General features: G+C 42.9%; 1 protein-coding gene across 6 annotated transcripts in view; it reads right to left on the bottom strand.

Annotated features, from left to right (window-relative positions):
- Nucleotides 1–443: 443 nt before the first annotated feature.
- Nucleotides 444–23,996, bottom strand: part of IFNAR2 (interferon alpha and beta receptor subunit 2) — a 28,054-nt gene continuing 4,501 nt past the window's right edge. For 2 of the 6 annotated variants that reach the window (XM_024758350.1, XM_024758349.1), the window contains exons 2-9: nt 19,619–19,725; nt 18,208–18,249; nt 16,674–16,797; nt 15,152–15,324; nt 12,994–13,154; nt 11,425–11,593; nt 6,248–6,378; nt 444–1,860 (exon numbers count right to left, since the gene is read on the bottom strand). In XM_024758350.1, coding sequence (XP_024614118.1) covers nt 1,129–1,860; nt 6,248–6,378; nt 11,425–11,593; nt 12,994–13,154; nt 15,152–15,324; nt 16,674–16,797; nt 18,208–18,249; nt 19,619–19,688 — 1,602 coding nt within the window. In that variant the 5' untranslated portion in view covers nt 19,689–19,725 and the 3' untranslated portion in view covers nt 444–1,128. Of the gene's footprint in view, nt 1,861–6,247; nt 6,379–11,424; nt 11,594–12,993; nt 13,155–15,151; nt 15,325–16,673; nt 16,798–18,207; nt 18,250–19,618; nt 19,728–23,996 lie in introns of those variants that run through there. The other 4 variants (XM_024758353.1, XM_024758352.1, XM_024758355.1 and 1 more) reach the window with 3 other exon arrangements.

Below are 23,996 nucleotides of genomic sequence, written 5' to 3'. Positions count from 1 at the left end.
CTCTCCCCTCAAATAAACTGATTTTAAAGCACTCCATTAGCAGATCCAGTTTGAGAGGGTCTTCTTTACCGTAACTCCCCCCTCCCCCCAGGGATAAGCAACAACACAAAGCCAAGTCATTTCTTTGTCAATAATCGTTTCTCTCACAACACTGCTGAGAAAGGCCTAATTTCCTCTTTTTCAGCTCTGCAGTGGTGAGGTTGGAAAACCCAGAGCAGGGTAAGTACCAGGGGGTGTAAGACACTGCCTGGCGTCTGTCGCTAAAACACCTCACATGAACTTGAACGCAGGGAGGGAGAATGTGCCTTTGGCCCCCATAGGCCACTGCACAGAGTTGGAGGGAGTTTCGTGCAACCCAGAGATGCCAGCAGAACCACACATCCGCTGCACATATATCCTGTCTAATAAGAAACAACTCTGAAGACATTCCCAAATTTATATTAAAAAGCGTGTTTTCTTTTTTTACCAACCTCCAACCATTGTACAAAATTAAATCTTAAAATATGACACAGAGATTCTGTCCCTCTCCCTTATGCAAATGTTTCTGTATTAGTCACGCGGCCCGCACTTGGTGTGTCTGTCTTCCTCACTCAGATTGAGGAGGGTTGTGCAAGGGGCTGAGAGTTGAATTTTCAAGAGTGTAGGCGACAGAATATCATCAGGGAGGTGCCCAAGACTTGGCTGGACCTTCCCTACTTCTAACCCAACCCGAAGCCTGTGCTTCTGTTTCCTGGCGTGTTTCCTTTCTCTCCCGCAGCCCAGCCTCCCTCCTCTTTTTCTGCTGCTTTCCAGCTCTTCCCTGGAGCCTTTGGTAAACAATGCTGACTGCTCCTGCTATAAACCCTGCTCTTTACTCTGGGAAACATGGTGCAGAAACATTAGACATCCATGAGAATAAAGGGAATGGGCAGGGCCTCTTCCCTTCAAAGCAAATCACTTTGAACTGGTAAACAACGCACTGAATGATACCAGAATACTCTGTTTCCCACCTCCCCTTCCCCCAGACTGGGAATTGGCACAGATGATGTCACCAGTCTCCTAATCTTTCCGTCGGAGAACACTTGGAGACCCCAAAGGAGCAAGTGCGGGTGCTGGGAGGGACAGCACCGGAGGTAGCAGGTGTCCAAGTTAATTAAATATTTCTCGATTCATTAATCTCATTACATAACCATCCCCCATGTCAACATCCGATTCGGAAGTGTCACTTTTATCAGAAGGAGAATCTTCAGGCCACGGATACTCCGCAGAGGGGCCGGGGGAGGGCAGCTGTGCCCCTCCTCCACTGGCCACCAGAAGAAGGTTCGATTCTGTCTCGTCGGGGTCCTCTAGCACAACTGTCTCTTCTGGACCAGACGGTAACATTGGAGTGACTTCTGAGTCGTCGTTGTCCTCAAGGGCCCTCACGCACACAGAGTTCAAATCCACATTGAAGACGATTCTGTCCCCAGACCCCTCCGTGGGGCTGCTGTCCTCCTCGGAAAAGGGGTCCTGCAGCAGGTTCCCTCTCCCCTGGTAGCCCCTACTTGTGCATTCCGACTGCCAGGGGCTGGGCCCCGGTGCCATCAGGGCCTCAGCATCAGCCTCGGGCTCGGGCAGGTCACGCTCCTCAGCAGCCGGGTCACTGCAGTCCTCCAAGGTGACCGAGGACACAGAGGCGGGCCACAGCCTGCCCGTTAGTCCGTGCGTGGTGTAACCACCTGCGCTCTTTCGGGGGGCTGCTTCATTATCGCTGTCACTTTCATCATCATAATTATAATTCCACACTTTCTTCTTTCTGTTGATGTGAATGACCTCCACGGTAGCCACTTTTTCCAACGGAGGCAGCTCGGGAAATACCCAGACTGACAATTTATAAAAATTCTTTAAAAAAAACAGCAACAGAGGGTATCAATTCTGAGTGTTTGTTCTTTACTTTTTGACATCATAAAACTTAATGAGGTTAACTACACAGTGATGGGGAAGGTGGTAATGAGGACGATGACAAGAGCAATGACAACAACGGCTAATGGTTACATAGTGTTTACTATTTGCAGGGCACTGCTTTTAGTAATCTACACACGTTATAATTCATTTTACCCTCACAACCGCTCTATGAAGCAGGCTTACTATTCTTATCCCCACTTTACAGATGAGAAAATGAGGCAGAGAGGTTAAGAAACTTGCCCAAGTTTCACAAGTTTCAGGAATACTAAGTGGTGGAGGCTGGGTTTCAAACTAGGAGGCTGCCTGCAGCGGACACTGGCCCACTCCTTCCTACTGCCATTTCCTCGCTGCTTCTTGCTTGTCAGGGGAATCTATCCGTTTAGTCTGGATAGATTTCAGCCCTGGATTGCTGACATTCTTAAGGGTATCAAGGAACTGTGAGTAAGGAGAGATTCTAGGGAGCCGATTCCACTGGGGTCAAAGCCCTCTGCACTGGAGGACCTTAAAGAGGCAGGTGACCCCTAAAGGGTCAGAGATGAGAAGAGCAGGGAGACTGCAGCTTGCTCTGATCCAGCACCTCCAGGACACAGAAGGTGAGGTGGGCTAAGGAGACTGGCTACAGTGGGGTCACGCTGAGGAGGGTGGTCACGAGATTCCTTTCACAGACCTGGAATCATCAATGACATCCTCCTCCTCTCTATTCTCTTGCTCAGGCTGCCCAATTTGACAAGCCTACTCTTCCCTGACTCTATCCAGACCTAGCCTTGGGATGAATTGTTCCATTGGGTTGTTCATCATTTTTCTTATTGATTTATGGGGGTTCTATATATAATCTATAATCTAGATGCCAATTATTTGTTGATTATTTATGCTATATGTAATTTCCCCCGGTCTCTGGTTTAACATTTTACTCTCTCTATGATAACATTTGATGGAAAGAAGTTCTCAATTTTAATGTAAGAAGATGTATCACTTTTCTTTCTTCATGGTTTCTGCTGAATCTTCCTTGCCCCAAAGTAAAAATCTCCTTTATTGCCTTCTAAAACTTTTAACAGTTTTGCCTTTCACATTACAGTCTTTAATAAGCCTGAAATTGATGTTTGTGTACGGTGTGAGGTAGGGATCCAATTTCATTTCCCCCCCATATAGATAACATTTATTGACCTGTCAATCCTTTCCCCATTGCAATTCCTACTTGTCATTAGTCATGTTTCCACATATGTGGGTCTGTCTCTGGGATCTCCATTTGACTAGATCTTTGATAATGCTTTTCAATAAGGTTAGATGATTTTCTCCACAATGGGCTTATGACATCTTCTGTTAGATATCTTCCTTGTTTTTAAAATATTTTTATTACCATTGTAATGGTATTATAAAAACGGTATGTTTTCATTTAAATCGCATTATTCCATTTAACTGTATGATTCCAAGTTCAAAACCAGGTAAAACTAATCTATGCTGTTAGTAATCAGGAAAGTGGTTATCCTGGAAATGGGCAGTGACTAATAGGTAGGAGAGACTACTGGGGAGGCTGGTCATGTTTTCTTTCTTGATCTGGGTGTGAGTTATGTGGGTACATTGAGTTTGTGAAAATTCACAGAGCTTTTTGCTATGGTTTGTGTACTTAATTTATTGGATGTTGAAAAGCAACTTATATAAAAGTATATTTGTTTTCTAAGTGATTGTTGCCAGTGTATAAAAATGCAAGCATTTTTATATTGATTATTTTGTGTGTAACTCATTGCTAAACTTATTAGTCCTAATACTTCGTCTCTAGATTCTGAATTTCTTACTTAGCCGGTCATATCATCTATAAATTACCATTGTCTCTTCCCCCATTTTTCAGACTTTAAGCTCCATAAGGGCACATTTTTTGTTTGCTATATTCACATCTAAATCCCCAGCACCTATAACATGTGGACACACAGTAAATACACAACACGTATTTGTTAAATGCAAAAGAGGAGAAGGAGGGGGAGGGGAGGGCGATGGGAGAGAGAGAAAAGACAATGTTTAAAATTTTTAATATCTGTTCTTGATTAAACATACATACACAAACATACTAGACCTAGGGTGTTCTGTTTTACTATTCCTAGAGTTTTTACTTAAACACAGAGTAACAATTTTTAATGGAGAAATACCAGGCAGACACAAGATAACAATACCTCCTGTCATTACTTGGGGTTAACACAATAACAGGTATAAATATAATTGGCATATAATTTGGGTGCATTTTAAGGATGGGAAGAGCCCCAGGGAGACCTGGGAGGAGGGTTAGTAATGAGTTTAGGTGATTCAGGCAGAAGATTACCTAGGAGGTGATGGGTGTGGTGCTAGGGGCCTTTAAATCTCAAGGCTGCATGAGAAATATGAATGGGAGTGGGATTTACCTAAGACCTCAAGGCCAAAGCAGTACTTGGCCAACGGAAGAGTTGGAATAAAGGCTGAGAGTAAACTTGCAACTGAACACTAACATAAAAGATTCAAAATATACATTGTTAAAGATACAAAGATAAAAGTTACACGGAGAGATAAAAACCAACCATTCTTGCAATACAGGGATCATAGTATGGATGAAATCCAACACAGAGCAATTTCCTTCTCATAAGCTACAACCAAATGCCATCTAGGTTCAAATACTAATTGTAAGTAAAACCTCCCAAAGCACCCCTCCCCCCAAACAATCCCTCCCCCAACCCAACCTGAACAAATAAGAAGAAAAAGAAGCGTACATCACCCATAACAAAGAATGAAATCATGCCATTTGCAAAAACTTGAATGGACCTAGAGTTTATCATATTAGGTGAAGAAAGTCAGAGAGAAAGACAAATATCATATGCTATCACTTATTTGTGGAATCTAAAAAAAATGACTCAAATGAACTTATTTACAAAACAGAAATAGATTCATAGACATAGAAAACAAACTTACGTTTACCAAAAGGGAAAAGGGACAGGGGTGGGAAGAGATAAATTAGCAATTTGGGATTAACATAAACATACTACTATGTATAATGTAGGTAAACAACCAGGACCTACTGCATAGCACAGGGAACTATAGTCAATATCTTGTAATAACCTATAATGGAAAGGAATTTGAAAAAGAATATATATATATCCTTCCTGTACACTTGAATCACTTTCTGTATACTTGAAACTAACACAACATTGTAAATAAACTATACTTCAATTAAAAAAAATTTAAAGAAACAAAAGAATTAGAAAATAAAAAGCCTACACTTTTATCACCTGTGGAGGGGTATTTATTCGTGGCTGTTAATAAAATTAGAAGAAGAGGGCTTCCCTGGTGGCGAAGTGGTTGAGAGTCCGCCTGCCGATGCAGGGGACACGGGTTCGTTCCCCGGTCCGGGAAGATCCCACATGCCGCGGAGCGGCTGGGCCCGTGAACCATGGCCACTGAGCCTGCGCGTCCGGAGCCTGTGCTCCGCAACGGGAGAGGCCGCAACAGTGAGAGGCCCGCGTACCGCAAAAAAAAAAAAAGAAGAAGAAGAAGAAGAAGGTGAATGAGTTCAAACGTAGAAAAATAAGATATTTCTGATAATTTTCTAATGTAGAAGGAAAGTGACACGATAGGGAAAATGAAAAATGATGGGCAAAGTGCTTGAGTCAAAGCACGTGAGGAGGCTTTAGAAATATGTAAGATCAATACCCAGACTTGGCTGAGTGCTAAAGGCTCTGAGCAGGAAGAATATGCCTCAGGAAGCAGAGAGAAAATATGAAGACAGAATGGCTGGTTTCACTAACAATGAACACAAATGAGAGCAACTCTGGGGGACAGTTATACTGCGATAAATGAACAAAAGTAGAAAAAATGATTAATGCCAGCAGAGCTTTGGAGAAAGGTGTCCATCTCTATGTTGACACTAGCATTATAAATTAATCCTTTATATTTTTATATAAGATAAATTCACTTTGTGTATCCATTCCATGGAAGTAATCCAAACTAAAAAGACAACCTGTATAAAAACGTTCATTGCATTGTTCATAATGGCCAAAGACAGACATTGAAAGGAAAATAAATCAATCCAAATGCCCTACAGTTGAGAAATGATTAGGGGAAAAAGGAGACATTAATAACAATGGAAAACTATGTTGATTATTGAAAATCATATGTGGACAAAGTATAAAAAGAAAGCAGAAAATTCAAAATAGAGGTTTATAGGGACGGAAAGGAATCCAGAGTGATAAAACACCTTGATGTTTTGAGACAATGGGGTTTTCTTCTGTGTAAATATTTAAGCCTACAATAAAAATTCTGAAGTTAAAATGAAAAATAAAGACAGGAATTAAAAAAAAATACCTACCAAAACTTTGGGGAAATTATTTCTTAAGCATATGTAACCGATCCGTTTCAGCATCGCTACAGTACTTATGACGACAGCAGCCACTAAAAACAGAGTAATTATTCCTCCTATTGTGGCAGATTCTGATGACTCTGTTGACGAAAATTAAACGGCTTTAATTCAAAATAAATCCAACGAACAATTGCGGTTGGGAATAAATGTACATTGATCTGGCGGTGGAGGGGTTTATCAAGGGGGCAAAAGTTGGAAAAACTATTGTTAAATACCAAAGAATGGAAAGTAATCCAAGTATACATTTTAAAAAATTGATAAAAATTCAGTTTCTAAGAGTAAAATTTCTTCCAGTAGATAATTATGCTCTATAACTGCACTGTCCAATATGGCAGCCACCAGCCACGTGGGACCATTCAGGTGTAAATTATCAAAATTAAAAAAAAAAAACTTTCTGAGTCACACTAGTCAAGTCTCCAATGCTCAACAGGCTCAGTTAGCAGGCACGGCAGGCAGGGAGGAGTGGAAAAGGGGAGTTTGTCTGAAGAAAACAACTGCGTCACCCTGAAGCTGGACTTTGGCCACGCCAGGAGCCTTGAACTTGCTCTGTCCTGTTATGAGTTCTCCTTTAGTTTCCTGTCAAAATTACTTTTGGAAAATCTCAATTTTCTGAATGAAAATAGTTTTCTTCCATAAGTCCAACTGGACTGAGAAGAAATCAATAGTTACATGACTAAGGCTCTCTTAAATTTCCAGAAAGACTTTTCTTAATATTAATCCTATAGCCACAGCCTCAGGCAAAACAAATACAGGAGGGGGCTTCCCTGGTGGCACAGTGGTTGAGAATCTGACTGCCAATGCAGGGGACACGGGTTCGAGCCCTGGTCTGGGAGGATCCCACGTGCTGCGGAGCAACTGGGCCCGTGAGCCATAACTACTGAGCCTGCGCGTCTGGAGCCTGTGCTCCGCAACAGGAGAGGCCTCGATAGTGAGAGGCTGGCGCACCGTGATGAAGAGTGGCCCCCGCTCGCCGCAACTGGAGAAAGCCCTCGCACAGAAATGAAGACCCAACACAGCCAAAAATAAGTAAATAAATTAAAAAAAAAAAACAAAAAACAAATACAGGAGAGGAAAAAGTAAAGATGGCTCATATATTTTTAAAGTCTTTCAAAAGGTTAAAGAATGAACAGAAAGAAACTCAGTGAAGGTCTGCTCCCTCAGATGGCAGAAGATTCACAAACCCCTTTCATTCCCATCAAGAATGAATGGGTCATCTTCAAAAAATCTACAAACAATACATGCTGGAGAGGGTGTGGAGAAAAGGGAACCCTCATTTACTGTTGATGGGAATGTAAATTGGTAAGACCATTATGGAGAATGCTATGGTGGTTCCTTACAAAACTAAAAAGAGAGTTACCATATGATCCAGCAATCCCCCTCCTGGGCATTTATCCAGAGAAAACCATGACTAGAAAAGACACATGCACCCAATGTCCATTGTAGCACTATTTACAATAGCCAGGACATGGAAGTAACCTAAATGTCCCTCAACAGACGAATGGATAAAGAAGATGTGGTACATATATATAATGGGATATTACTCAACCAAAAAAAAAAAAAAGAACAAAATAATGCCATTTGCAGCAACATGGATGGATCTCGAGATTGTCATACTGAGTGAAGTAAGTCAGGGCGAGGAAGACAGATACCATATGCTTATATGTAGAATCTAAAAAAATGGTACAAATGAACTTATTTACAAAACAGAAACAGAGTCACAGATGTAAGAAAGAAGCTCATGGTTACTGGAGGGAAAGGGGGGGGGAATAAACTGGGAGATTGGGATTGACATATACACACTACTGTATATAAAATAGATAACTAATGAGGACCTACTGTATAGCACAGGGAACTCTACTCCATACTCTGTAATGACCTATATGGGAAAAGAATCTAAAAAAGGGTGGATATGTGGATATGTATAACTGATTCACCTTGCTGTACACCTGAAACTAACACACATTGTAAATCAACTATATTCCAATCAAAAAGAGAAGAATGAATGAAGGCATGTCGTATCAATGGCAGTTCTACAATCAGATCTAGCCATAAAGGCACACCTTTATAATACAAAATTCTTACACGTATAGAGCTTCCATTCCTGAAGAGGATTCTGTGAACCAAAGTGATTTCTTTGGAGAAGCAATGATGTCAGGGAATTCTGACCCATGGGTCCACCCGTCCTCCTGCCTCCACCCTCTACCTGAAATTGCCCCCCTCTTTGCACCCTTTCTGCTTAATTTTTCTCCATAGTACTTACCATCACTTGACACACACTGTATTTTATTTTTTAATCTTGTTTCTCTGTCTCCCAATATAAGATCTATAAGCTCAGGAATTTTTGTCTGTTTTGTTCACTGCTGTATCCCCAGTATCTAGAAAAGAATCTGGCACATAGCAGACCCCTGATAAATGTTTGCCAAATGGGGAATTTCTGGTGGTCCAGTGGTTGGAACTCTGCGCTTGTAATGCAGGGGGCACGGGTTCTATCTCTGGTCGGGGAACAGAGATCCCGCAAGCTGTGAATGCATGTGGCACGGCCAAAAAAATTTTTTTTTTTGTCAAATGGATAAGCACAGCTTTCCCTCAGGACCTTACTGAAAAAACCCAACCAGTTAGTTTAATGTTTGACAAAGGGGAGACATTCCTCCAGCTCTCTGGACTAAATTCCCCCATATCAATACTGCCTTAAGATACCAGTGTTCACCACTGAGTCCCAGTAAGTTAACTCTGATCCCAGGTCATCCTTCAAGAATTCCCCACCTGGTCCCTGAGTTTGGCTAGTTGAGGGTGGCTCACACGGCCAGTTTGGATAGTGAGAGGGGCCATGTTATATGAACCCACTTGGTTCCTGAAGTTTCAGACAAGAATTGGGACATGAAATAAGCCTCCTTCAAAACCCTAAATGATGGGGTTTTGGAGAACTTCCAAACCTTGCCCTATGCCTCTCTTCCTTCTGGCTCTTCCTGAGTTGTAACCTTTTATAATAAACAGGAATCTAGTAAGTAAACTGTTTTCCTGACTTCTGTGAGCCATTCTAGCAAATTATCAAAGCCGAGGAGAGGATTGTGGGCATCTCCGATTTATAGCTTGTTGGTCAGAGTCCACGTGACAACGGGACTGGCGTTTAAGTGGGGGAGGGGCAGCCTTGTGGGACTGAGCCCTTAACTTGTGGGATCTGACGCTTTCTCCAAGCAGATGGTGTTAGAATTGAGTTAAATTGTATGACGATGAGCTGATGTGGAAGAAGTGTTTGGTGTGGGAAGAAGCCCCCCACAGGTTTGTAGTCCAGAAGTTTTCTGTCGCGCAGAGGAGAAATAATTTCTTCATTCAATTGGTTTCACAGTTCTGTTTGTTTGTAAGATCATGGTATAGTAATTAACAATAATAATAATAATACCTGGCCTTTGTCCCTGGTTCTTGGCACAGAATTTCAAAAACCCCTGGAATTTCCTCAGTGATAGAGTGCCTTTTAGGGACCGTATCTGAGTTTATGTTAATGAGCTGAACTTCTGGAAATTCTGGTCCCACCCCTGACCTCTAGGGAGGGGAAAGGGGCTGGAGATTGAGTTAATCACAAATGGCCGATGATTTAATTAACCATGCCTACGTAAAGAACCCAGGACGGTGAGGCTTGGGGAAATTCTGGTTGGTGAACATATCAAAGTATAGGGAGGGTGGTGTATCCCGTCTCTGCAAGAAGAGAAGCTCCTGCCCTTGCAGCCTTCCAGACTATGTACCTCTTCATCTGGCTGCTCATTTGTATTTTCTATAATAAAATGGTAAGAGTAAGCATAGTGTTTTCCTGAGTTCTATGAGTCATTCTAGCGAACTATTAAATCTGGGAAACTCTGAATCTGTAGCCAGGCTGGACAGAAGTGTGCGTAGCCTGGGGACCCAGGACTTGTATGGCAAGTTGTAGGACTTGTAGGACTTGCTGGCATCTGTGGTGAAGGCAGCCTTGTGGGACTGAGCCCCTTAACCTGTGGGGCATGCGCTAACTCCCTGCAGTATCAGAAATGAATCGAATCTCTGGACACTTGGTTGATGTTGAGAATTGGTGTTAGAACACAGATATGTTAATTTGTTTGGGGTTTACATTTTTGTAGGCATGAAGAATCTATACGCAGTTTTAGGTTTGCCCATATTTAACTGACATTATATAAATTATTTAAGCTAAATTCATGAAATAAAATTGGCCTGTGTATCATTCCTTTAAAATTAGCCCGTGTATCACTTGATTCTGAGGAATACTAGAGAACAAAATCACACTGCCTGGAGTTACAGCAAACACCAGGCACCTTGATGTGTCAGGCACTGGTTAGTGAAGCTCACTTCAGACACAAATAAGCCATAGCACTTACAGTCACTTCCTTATAAATCTCATCTTATTTTATTTTTACTCTGGTAGATCAGAGCATTAAAGAAACTCTCACTGGGGTTGGGGAATTCAGAAAGGCTTCTTTGCGGGGGAGATTTTCACTTTTGGCAAAACAGTTGTAGACCTAGTGACTTCCCGAGAAAATAATCAGCAGTGGATGTTCCTGAGGCTGAAGGACTGTTCTCCCTGCAAGTTCCTCCATTCGAAGGAAGGTTCGGGGAGCATGCTGTTTACTGTTCTAATGCTTTGGTCACAGAAGGGCTTTCGGCATTCAGCAGTGACTATCTCATCCACACTGGCCAGTTTCTCTTTCACCTATGAGCTACAGCCAACCTTCCTGAGAGCCAGGCCACATATATGAACCTTACCACATCCATCATTCTACCCTTTGATACCTCTACAGGCAGTTGCTCCGGCAACCCAGCCTCCTCCAGCACTTGGTTTGAATAATGGCTGGGCTAAGGGCACACAGAACTGAACTTGATCCTGACTCCCTGAAATAAAAGCATTTCCACTTCAGGAGGATTTCTGATGTTAAAAAGGAAGATACCTGATTGTCCCCATGGTATGGCAACATAAAAGTGACTTCACCACATGGTAGAGACTGACTGACAGAAAACATCTCTGTGATGTGCCCTGGTTGGAAGAAATGCCTGTGCTGCTCCACGGCTTTCAGATTCTTTTCTTGAAACAGGTTTTCTCTCAGAGTAAAAGCAAAACATGAATTTTCAAAAACTGTCATTACCTGATTTCCATCCAGGTTGAAAGAGGGTACATTTTAAGGGAGATCTCTTTATTTTTCTTGGATGTTTAGGCTCAAAATAAACAGATACACAGTAGTTTGTTTTTGGAATTAACTTGTCGATGACATAAATGAAATTTTCAGTGACGTTTCCATTTATTTGGGGTTTATGCTATAAAAATAAACAAAAAAATCAGTAAGACTTTAAGTGAGCATTTCATTTAGAGGCAAGCCTTAAGAGAGTCTTTGGAGATTTGTCTTCGAATCTTAAACAGGGATAGAAATATCATAGGCTTGGCAAGAAAAAGTATTTTATAAGTTACTTGGAGCAAGCAATTTATCACAAAACTACATGTACGTGTATACACACACATACATGCACACGCACACACACACGCACACCTACATTTTTAAACCATGAAATCTAGTCTAGCAACTTCCTTTTACAAATGAGGAGGAAAAAGTCCCAATGAGGAAAAAAGGTCTCCATGATGTCATGTTTGCAGTAAGATAATCTTGCAAAACTAAGAAAATAAGATTATCCTATTTCATTAATGATATGTGTCTATACTTCAGAAACTGCTTTTATACATATTAACTCATTTGATTATCAAAAGAGTCTGCAAAGCAGGCATTATTCCCATTCTCCAGGTGAGGAAACTGCAGCTCAGAGTGGTTAAGTAACCTCCTCAAGGCCACACAGCTTATCTGTGGCAGAACTGAGGCTGATGTCTAGTTTCCCTGTCTTCTCCTTAAAAACACTTTGCCTCTTCTTCCCCAGCTACTTCTGCTCCATTTTGGAATTAAAGAGATGATCTGAAGGTTCTTTCCTGAAGAATAACTTTTGTATAATGTTTTATAGTTTTCAAAGTACATCCTTACCAGTAGTTTTATAAATGAGGATTTCCACCAGCTCAAATACAGCCTTCTATAATAATATTTTTCTGCAAGCTTATATTTGAAAGGAGGAGGAATTATTTTTTAACACCCCGCCCCCGTAGCAAACTTTTAAAAGCTCATGCCTGGAAAACAAGCAATGAGGAAGAAAAAGGACAGAAACCACAAGTGCCATGGTGAGAGGGCTGTCCTCGAAGGGAAACTGCAAACCGACAGTGGAGAGTCAGAACGTCTGGGTTGCATACCTGGCATAGTCGTTGTGGTCATCGTGTGATCTTAAGTCGGCAACGTTTGCTGCCTGTTTCACCGGAAGCTCCCTCCCACTGTGACTCGTATGCGTAGTCCCTGCTCCGCTCGTGCTCATGAGATTCCGTCCGCTCTCATCTCCTCCCCCAGACACTGCTCCCTGCCCTGCACGCCCCGGAACATTCCTTCTTCACACGAACATGCTGTCATTTCTTTCATCTTAAAGAGTCCCTCCCTCGACCTCACTTTCTCCTCCAGCTACCACAGCATCTCTCTCCTTCCCTTTATAGAGAAACTACGGAGATCTCTTTCCTGAAGTCAGACCACACTGAAGCCTAGACCCTTCAGTTTTAATTGTTCAAATCATTACAGATTTTTTTTTTTTGGCAATGTATTCATTGCCAACTCAGTACCGTTTTGACCACTTACCTTCTTAACGGTCCCCCCTGATTGTTCTTCAATTAATGCTAAGTAAAACTGTAATCCTTCCTCATTTGGTATCTTGGAAGCGACAGACTGAAAATTCACATTGACACTGATGTGGTCTGTAAAACCAACAATCTCAAACTCTGGTGGGTCCAAAGGCAGTGCTTAGAAAACAAAACAAACCCCAAGGTCAGTCAATAAATAGCATAACCGTAATGATACCATTGTCATGATACAACCATACCTCTTTACAACTGTCTTTTAATTCCCCGTGGCCCTCGTTGAGGTATGGGTTATATATTTTTTTTATTGGTGAAAAACTGAGAACAATAAAAGTGAAGTGATTTGTTTACTATTACCACAAGAAATGGAACACAGATTTGGGGATGAAAGTCAGTATTTCCCCAATGTTCAGGTTGTATTCTAAACACAAGAGTGAAAATGACTTCTTCTCATATAATAATAATAATAATAATATATAGACATTGCAGAAATATCAGAAAATACAGATAGGATCGTCTCTGAATGTGGTTAATCCTCTTTTGTCCATGCTGTACGTGTGTAAATATATCTACACATATAAAAACTGAACGAGTGTACACACACACACACACAGACAAACTAAAATTAAGTCCTTCTTACACTGTTTTGCATGGTATATGTTTTCACTTATTTCATAAACATATTAATGCATGTTTATCTACATCATTACCTGGCAAACTATGGCCCGTGGGTTAGATTTTGCACAGCCTGCAAGTTTGGAATGGTTGTTATTTTTGAAAGGGTTGTGAACAAATGAAGGATATGTGACAGAGACCATACATGGCCCACAAAGCCCAAAGTGTTTCTTCTCTGGCCCTTTATAGAAAGTCACTGACCCTGATTCTTCATCATAATTTTTCACAGCTAATTCTATTCCACTAAGCGGCTGTCCCATGATTTAACTAATTCACTCTTTTGAACATTTAGATTGGCTCTAAGTTTTCTGAATAGAATCTATACATCAATGAGTATTCTTAGAGCTCAATCTTTGCATTTGGCTGTAATCATTTCTTTAGGACAAATCATTAGAGGAATTCTGGATTAGAGCAGGCACATGTTAAGCTTTTCAATACATACTGCCAAATACCTTCAGAAAGGCTGTGTCAAAGCACGCTCCCTGCATTTCCTCTAAACCTGGGTATTTACATACTTTTAATATTTACCATTTTGAGTCTTGAAAAATGATATCTCATTACTATTTTAATATACATTCTTTAATGGTCTGAGTACCATGTTCTATAAGTTGGGCTATTTCTTTTCTCTGTGGACACATACACAAACAGGCAAGTCCACAATTCCAGAGAATCTCATAAGTATCTAAGTTTGCTACAGCAGGATTCAGTTGTCCTCTGAATACGTGCTTTGCTAAGCACATATATGTGAGTATACACCTACACAGCCTTTAAGAGGACCCTGAAGTCGAATCTTTCTCTTGGAAACAGGCTGCAGATCAGGACACTGAAGAAGTGATGGAGTCTGGCTGAGAGCCACTGCCAGCTGCTCTGTAGCTGTTAACACAAGTGCCAATGGGAGCTGACTCCAGTTGTAGGGAAAGAAAGAGAGGGCAGACCCGCTCTTGGGATCCAGTCTTCTCTGAGTCTGGGCCCCGCGTGCGCACACACCTGGGCGTTCACACGTGCAAGAGCTACTGGGCTCTGATCTGGGGCAGGGGCTGAAGTATTAGGAAAACATTGGCCCAAGGAGTTGTGACAGCTCTTACAGGCCATCCGAACTCCGCTCCCCGCTTCCTGTCGGGCTGTGAAACAACGCAAAACGTAGCAGCTTCTATACACCAGAAATGAACACAACATTGTAAATCAACTATACTTCAATAAAAAATAAATTCAAAAGAAAAACAGCAGCTACTACTGCCTGAATGCCTGCCTCGTACAGGCATGGATGCAAAGGACAGGTTAGCATTCCACTTTTTGGAGAAGAAAACGGAGGCTCAGAGAAGAAAAGTCACCACTCCATGGTTACAGAGTTGGAAGTAGCAGGGCCAGGAGGTGAACCTTAGCCCTGCATCTAAAACACCTTTGTAGAACTTCCAACTTCATGGCAAAGCACATAACGATGATCTTGGTGATGATGATGAAGATAATAAACAAGATTGACTCACTGTCCATTGTCAGGAAGAAAGAGCCCATACAACTGACCAGCGCTGCGTTCCCTCTGAATCCAACCACTTTGGGGATGTACGTTTCTGTCATGTTTACCCACACATCTGTTAGGTCACAGAATGATCTTGTGATATTTGTACAGTCCCCAACGATCTTCATATCTTCTTGTTTACTTTGAAAGGCAAAGAAATAGTAAAAGAAAACTTTAGCATTTATGTGACAAGAATCCATTAACTGCAAGCCCCACTTCCACATTCTTGTCTAGCTCTGCTCAAATGTCCCTGTGTTGTCATCTGCCCTCACCACCTTATTTCAAATGGCACACCTTACTCTGTGCCCCCCACCCCTCTCTCTTGATCCCTCTTTCCTGTCTCTATTTTTCTTCATACCATTGGCACCGCCTGCCCCATTATATCTTTGTTTACTGATATCTCTGCCTACCTTCAGAATGTCTGCTCCAAGAGAGCAGGGATTTTGGTTCATGGTTTGACCCCTGGCGTGTAGTAGGTGCTCAGTAAATATCTGCTGTGTGAATGAACGAGCAAATGTTGGGCGTTCATGGCAGAGGCCCCAGATCTCCCTGCCCCTACAGCACAATCATGAATGCCCCTCGCTGAGAACCCCTCTCTATCTGGCTGAGGACCACATGGTCCAGTCCTAAGTCAGCCTGTGCTATATGGGGACAACACAGACATCTGCTCTCTTAAGCTTTAGAAAGGTAGGTGGGTGATACATGTGACTGCCTAACGCAGGGAGAAACTTAACAACTTTAGCAGGTACCAAAGAGAAACCCACAAGAGGCCCTCCAGGGGGTCAGTCAGCAGCAGCAAAGAGCTATAAGCCAAATAAACAGCCAACGAAAGGACACCCCGAAGGGCTACTGGATCAAAGTAATGGCTTAGGAGGGTGATTGTTAGATGTGGGAAGAAGAGAGCCAAAGAGGGCTCCATCCATTAGGTCATGAGTCCCTCAGCAACCCCTAAGTAGGAAGATTAGCACAGAGAAGGTGCACTCTGCGTTGGTTAGTGACCAAGCCAGACTTTGGATCTGGGCCTGTCTTAGTCTGGGCCAGGCAGCTTTCTGATGTGCCACAAGCCTCCCTGAGTAAAGGAAAGTAAACACAACCCATCAATATGGTCACCAGATCTTTGGACTTCTGTCCTCAGAAAATGCGGCACTTTTCAACACCCAGACTTACTGAGTTAGAGAAATAATTGTGAAAAACAGACACAATAATTATTTTGCTTCTGAGGCTTTGACATGTCGAAATTAGCTTTGGTTCTAAATGCAAGCTTTGTCAAAAATAACTCTGGGTTGTTAAAGTATTCAGTGTAATTAAAAATGGATGGGTCTTTTGTCTTTAGACTTTTAAAGCTCTGATTGAAAAACCGAAATTGAGAAGGGGCGAAAGAGGGGGAGAGAGAGAAAAGCTCTATCACAAGTAAGATCACCTCCTCCCCACTCCTCACATTATAGAAAGATAATATATTTAGCAAGAGAAAAATGAAATGTCAAACCGACCTCATGATGGTGTACCATAATGTATAGTGAGTTGGTACAATTGAATGGTTTTTTAATTCCCATGATAAGATTGACTGCAAATTTCGTAAGGTCATCTTTAAAGTGCAAGATTCATTTGAAAAATCTAAAGGGAACAAGAGGAGAAAAAAAAAAAGAAACAGAGATTGAAATTTGGAGCCCAGCGTTGTACCTCGGCCACTGTTCAAACTGTCCCTTGAGATCTGGAGCCCGACACTTCTAGCAGAGGAGCCCTCCCAAGAGCCCTGGGATCTTGGAAACACAGAAGGAACTGGTTTGGCTGGACACAAGAAATGAGCTAATATGATGAATAGATAAGCAACACATTTTCAGGGTGGACAAGCTTAGGAAACAGGAACTCAGCACTTGTAAACAGAATTTGGGCTCACCCAATTATCACTGACTCAGTGGCTGTTTGGATCAAAACAATCTAGGTCATCCTGGGCCACCCCATCCTCTCAAGTCAACCCTTAACCCCTCCTCCAGTCCCCCTAAGTAGCTTGGCCCATGGCAAGCTTTCCCTCCTCTGAATTCCCCATCACAGAGAGGAGAGGGAGAATGTGTGTCCAGATTGAATCTTCCATTTCATCCCCAAGCCTATGCTGAAGTATTGATAGGTGCTATTAACAAACCCATTTTACAGACTGTGAAATTGAGAAGTTGAGTTATGTAATGTTAGGTAGCTGGGAAGTGGCAGCAGCAAAGGAAACTTCACAGCTACATTTGTCAAACCCTGCTTTATATGGTTAAAGTTTCAAAAAGCATCTAAGTTTCCTGTGGTTAGGACCTGGGCCTTGGCTTTTTGGTTTCTAAATCTTTATCTCACAGGGCTCATCACAAGGCTGGATACATATTTAATGCATAGTGATGTTCTGTGGACAGGTTTATATGTAGGTAAGAAATTTAGTTTAAAAAAATGTGTTTTCCCTTATCTGGTACCAGGTACCAGGTACCAGGTGGAAGAATGCAAATTAATGGGAAATTATTTCTGGATGATTTTTTGTTTGGTACAGTCTGTGTCTCCTCATTCTTCTATTAGTGAGAATATTAAGAGGTGAATATTCTTTTAAGGGGTTTAAAGATTAACTCTAGTGTTAATTTCTTATAATAGTTTTATGAGACAAATGTGAAAACCAGTATTGGCTAAATTCTCCTTTAACAGGGAAAGTTTTTTTTTTTTTTTGTGGTACGCGGGCCTCTCACTACCGTGGCCTCTCCCGCTGCGGAGCGCAGGCTCCGGACGCGCAGGCTCAGCGGCCATGGCTCACGGGCCCAGCCACTCCGCCGTATGTGGGATCTTCCCGGACTGGGGCATGAACCCGCGTCCCCTGCATCGGTAGGCGGACTCTCAACCACTGTGCCACCAGGGGGAAAGTATTTGAGGAAAAAGATTCAAACAAAATGGCAACAGATCTGGGATCAGGAATCATATTTCCCACACTTTTGACTTCTAAATGGTCACTCCAACACTCTGACCCTTACACAAAATTTTGTCAAGCCAAGAAAAATCTCTTACCAGGCAAAACATACGAAATACCAAACATGAGGCTGATGTGCACTGGGAAGAAGAAAAACATGTTAGACAAGCAACAACACTTTCACCAGGTTCAATTTACGATTGCTACTCTGAGTCTGGGATTCTTCCTCACAGATGTATTTATATTGGATTGAGACTTTTCTTGCGCTAAAGAAAAAAGCTCAAGTATGGACCAGCCACTCCCCGGCACGTGGGATCTTCCCAGACCGGGGCACGAACCCGTGTCCCCTACATCGGCAGGCAGACTCTCAACCACTGCGCCACCAGGGAAGCCCAAGTAAACGGTTCTTAAGAGAGCTGACTTTGGTATCAGCAGCTCGTTGTCTAAGGATGTTTCGTCCTGACCAGATCCAAAATAAGATGTTTGGGAGCTGATCCTAGTCGTGAGGGTTGGCTGGTTGAGGGACTGTCCTGAGAAGCAGTCATCTGTCTGGAACAATTCTCAGAATATGAATAAGCATGTTGCTAATTAAAAAACTTCCAAGGTAAAGATAATCACCAGGGTTGGTGGAAGAAGAAAGGCCTTGGTGATGGGAAGTGGGGATGCTCATTTGTTTCCTGGATGTCACCACGACTTGGCGAGTCGGGGGGCGGGTTAGGGGCATTTTTAGTAGGTGGGGGAACAAGGCTGTCATATACTCTCCAATGCATGGCACTTGTCTGGGGAGAAGTGACCAACTCATGGCTACCTTACTGATAAACTATGGAACAGATGGCACAGTGATACTGAAATAGAATCAAAAGAATGGTAAAGAAAAGGCACACATGAATAGGGCTATGGAAAAAGAAATCAATAATAAATGAAGTGTGGAAATCAAAGTTCAGGGATGACTTTTTGGTTTTGTGTTGAGGAGGGAGATAAGGCGTCTGGCCTCTTTCCAAAGTAGGAATAGAGTGATAAACTCCACCCTGGATTAGAATGAGGGTATTAAGGGAAATTACTCTTCAAATTACAGTGAGGCTAACCCCATTCATTATTGAGCCTTAAGTTAATTATTATTTGTTTGTTTTCCTAAAACAACAGTTAGGGCAGAAACCCATTGTGAATCAAACCATTAACGTTTGTTTCCTATCTACGTTCCAATTGGCTCTTTTTTTTTTTAAACATCTTTATTGGGGTATAATTGCTTTACAATGGTGTGTTAGTTTCTGCTTTATAACAAAGTGAATCAGTTATACATATACATATGTTCCCATATCTCTTCCCTCTTGCGCCTCCCTCCCTCCCACCCTCCCTATCCCACCCCTCCAGGCGGTCACAAAGCACCGAGCTGATATCCCTGTGCTATGCGGCTGGGCAGCTGACACTGGATCCTCAAGGCAGGGAAATCAATTGGCTACTCCCTAACAGGGTCCCTGGCAATGGAGCTATGAGAAAAGTAACACTTACCCATGGGATACATACCCATGGGATACAAATTAAGTGGTCCAACCGCTGAGACATTCTGGCTCAAAACCATCTTTCTTATTTTCTATGTCCTTTCTTTACTTTCACATCTGAAAAGCAATCAATATTAGGTGATCAAAATTCTGAAGTGTCTAATTAAACTGCAAAGATAACGGGCAAAGACAAGACAATGAAAGATCAGCAAGAGATTCCTGATTCCAGGCCCTTCTGGGAGCTGGACCATTTACCCCATTACACGAGCAGCTTTACCTCAGCTTCTGGGACCAATTCCCTACCTAGGCAGGTAGAAATTTTAAATTTAACTTTTGAACAGATAACACAGTCATTTGGCTCCAAAACTTTAAACATACAAAAAAGTAAATAGTGAAAAGTCTTGCTTCCTTCAGAAAACTATTTTTATTTGGTTTTTTGGTGAGTTCTTCAGAATATCTTCATGCATAAGCAAAAACAAACATGTACTCTTATCCCCCCCCAGCCCTTTTTTTTTTTACACAGAGATAGCATATACATTCCCTGTCCAATTCCTGCTTTTTCTACTTAAAAATATATTTGGGAGATCTTTCTACATCAGCACCAAAGAGAATTTCCTTGTGTTTTTAAATAGTTGCATAGTCTACTCTATGGACATACCACGATTTATATAATCAGTCCCCACGACGAACATCTGAGTGGCCCCCAACTGTTTCTGCAATGGATAATCTTGGAAATGCCTTATTCTGCACATGTCAAGTCTAAGTGTGAGAAAGACTCCAGAAGGAGGATTGCTAGGCCAGAGGGTGTATCAGTCAGGGTCCCAGCAGGAAACAGCACGTTCAAGTTAGGATAACTTGAGGAAGATTTTAATCAAGGGACTATTTACAAATGTGTGAGCCAGATGCAGGCCAACCATAAGGAAGAGTGTAGTATCTGAAACTAACAACAGCAGGGGTTCTTATCATCCTGGGCTTGAGGCGCAGGGAGAAGATATCAACACTGGAATTTGGAAGGAGAGAATCCTGTGTGAGGAGCTAGGATGTAAGCCCATCCTAGGTGACTGTGCAGCGAGGGGGCTGAGGGATAAACATTCCTCACTGTCTCCTCTTACCTGGGGCTCCCCATTGGCTGAACCCAATCAGAAGTCACAGGACAAGGCTGCGGGCAGCTCTACCCATACAAGACAGGATCCCAGGGCACAGTAAAGGGTGGGCAAGGTGGAGGCTGGGTTTGCAGGGGCAGACAGAAGAGACCTGGCACAAAGGGGCCGTTTGTAATTTTTCCTGCTTTTTTTTTGGCCGCACAGCGTGTGGCTTGTGGGATCTTAGTTCCCCGACCAGGAATCGAACCCGTGCCCTCTGCAATGAAAGCGCAGAGTCCTAACCACTGGACCACCAGGGAAGTCCCTGCATTTGTAATTTTGATCAAAACAGTCACACTCTCGCCGCTTGTGGCTGTACCAATGTACACAACTGCCTGCGACGTGTGAGAATTTCTGCTTCCCCACAAAGGAAGTGCTTGTGGGGATGGATAAGGATTATGATCTTGATAACCATCAAGCTCTTGGATTTCTAAAAATTAAATTCATAAACGCAAAGTTGTCTTCAGACTAATATTCATTTTGTATTTCTCTTATTCTGGGTAAGATTGAGCATGTTTTCATATATGGAAGAGCTATTTCCTTTCTTGTTAACTGTCTGTATCTTTGTCCATTTTTCTATTGAGCTGTTGCTTTTTTTTCTTATTGGTTCGAAGGAGCTTTTAAAGTATAAGGGAAACTGTCCCTTTGTGATATGAATCACATCTTTTTTTTTTAATTTATTTATTTAGTTTTGGCTGTGTTGGGTCTTCGTTTCTGTGCGAGGGCTTTCTCTAGTTGTGGCAAGTGGGGACCACTCTTCATCGCGGTGCGCGGGCCTCTATCGCGGCCTCTCTTGTTGCGGAGCACAGGCTCCAGACGCGCAGGCTCAGCAGTTGTGGTCCACGGGCCTAGTTGCTCCGCGGCATGTGGGATCCTCCCAGACCAGGGCTCGAACCCGTGTCCCCTGCATTAGCAGGCAGATTCTCTGCGCCACCAGGGAAGGCCCTGAATCACGTCTTTTTAAATTTTCCTCTGCTGTTGTCACTTTTCTCTGTCACTTGTCCTTTGATTTGCCTGTGCTATCTGTGTTTTTAAAAATTTTTTTTTTATTTTTTATTTTTATCTGTGTTTTTTAAACCATGCAGAAACTTCTGGGTTCTATGCTTTCAGATTTAAAGGTATTTTCTTTCTTAGCACCTATATTTTGAGTTACAGCTAGAAAGTCTTCCTCCCTCCAAGGTGAGAAAGGAATTCTTCAAACATTTTAAGGAACCCCCAATCGGTCTCATTCCTTCTCTCCCTCGGAGCTTTTGTCTCCCTCCATCCAAACAACTGGGTATTCTTCAGTCCCCCAAAACACTGAGGCAGCATCAAGCCCCGAGTCAAAATGAAAATGGGAGCATGCCTTGAAGTAGCAAACTCAAGAAGCAAACCAGACTCAGGAAGGTAGCCAGGAGGAAGAGAGGGTCCCCCCAGGCACACAGCCAGCTCAAGAAGCACTCTCTCATGCACAGGGATACTCAGGGCCAGTGCCACTCCCCACAGGTGCACACATGCACTTGCACCTGAAGGATGCTGGGAACCCTCTCCTGTTGCCACCCAGCACAGCAGCCTGGGATGGGCTTGGGAAAATCAAACCCTGAGTCTCCCCTTTTCCAAGGATCTGCTATCCCAATCCACGGCGTGCTGGTGACGCTGAAGTGTCTTTAAACCTCTGCTCCTGGCCACGCTATGTACCTGAATCAAGGCTGACCTAGAAACTTCACCCGCGATGGACTAGCTAGCCACGCCCTGGGTGAGGCGGGCCGGGGGCAGCTTCCAGTCTGCCTGGCCTACCCTCCCTGTACACATGCCAGGTGGGCATCAGTGCAACATGGGAGTCTCCCACTGGATGCAACCCAGCTGCTGCCCCCATGAAGAGTGTCAACAGTCAAGGGGTGTAGAGAGAGAGGCCAGGCAGGGTCCCCATCCTGCAGAGAAGGGGCGAGTAAGACCCAAGTGTGAACTGAGACTCCAAGCCTGCCGTGTGTTCCATTGTCCCGCCGGATTTCACTAACAAAACACAAGTTCAAAGATAAAATGATTAAGAATTTCAAGACAACCACAGGAGAGCAATCAACCAAGCGTGGGACTCTTCTACATGCAGGGTCCCTGGGGACTGAAGCCGGCCCTGGCTACAGTGATGAGAGTAAGGAGAGCTTCAAGAAGCCTGATCTGTTTGGAGTCCCCGAGAGTTTTAAGGAGCTTCATGAACAAATCCAGGCAGGATGCCAAGATGGGAAATTAGATTTTCCAAGCAAGCAAGAATCTAGTACCAGAAGCCTAACTGGAAGCGGAGTATGAGTCACCAGGAACAAAGAGAGGGAAGAGGCGTCCCCTGGCCCAGCGCAGGAGAGCGGGACTTCTAATTGTGTAGTACTGTGTGTGTACATCTCAGCTGCTGAAGACAGGGAAGGTTTTGCAGATGCAGAACAAAGGCAAAGATGTGATACCATCAGAACAAAACAGAGGGACCAGAGGCCACAAGACAGATGACCAGATAACAAGGGAGTCACACGCAAAGTGGCATTCTACAACCCTGGTGCGCCCAGCACCTAGGGAACGTCCACAACCGTGCAGGCCCTCTGCTGAGGAGTAATGATGGGAGATGACATCACATCTCACAAAGATATCTCTGTGGATGTTCTGAATGGATACAATATTATGGGATAAGTTGAGGTGCCTGGATAGCTCATGGGTGGTAGGTGGCAATTTTGACTTGGAATCTTTTGGATTTCTCTAGAAAACCCTGGGTGAGACCTGATAGCGTGATCGTCAGGAGGACTTTTTAATGTGTTTCTAGCTTGAATTCAAGTCTGCTGTTTTGTGTGCTATGAAATGCCAGTTGTAACTCGGCGATTCTTCACTTGGATTAAATGCTCACGTTCGCACTTAGATCTGGCTTTTGCACAATATAAAGGAGAATGGTAAAATTCATGCTAGTAATTAAATTTATGTTTTTTACTTAGAATGATCTTCAATAGAAAGAAAAAAAAGGGCAAGTTGAGAGATATCATTGAAGAAAAGAAAAAGCTTTATATTTCAGTACCTTTGGTGGTACTTTTTCCTCCTTTTTAATCCAATGGGGCCCTGCATTTTAATTTTGCTCTGGGCCTTGCAAATTCTGCCACCAGCCCAGCCTGTAGTTCACTGCTGCCTGACAAGAAACCAAAGCCTTAGGTTGAATTCAAGGCTGCCACCAGCCTTTCCAGTGTTCCCACTACTGTCCCACACAAGTGCGGAGCTCTGGACAACACATCACATCCT

This window comes from Neophocaena asiaeorientalis, unplaced genomic scaffold (assembly GCF_003031525.2).
Source record: "Neophocaena asiaeorientalis asiaeorientalis breed wild unplaced genomic scaffold, Neophocaena_asiaeorientalis_V1.1 scaffold45, whole genome shotgun sequence".
In the NCBI taxonomy this organism is placed as follows: domain Eukaryota; kingdom Metazoa; phylum Chordata; class Mammalia; order Artiodactyla; family Phocoenidae; genus Neophocaena; species Neophocaena asiaeorientalis.
This window is presented reverse-complemented; position numbering and strand designations above follow the sequence as displayed.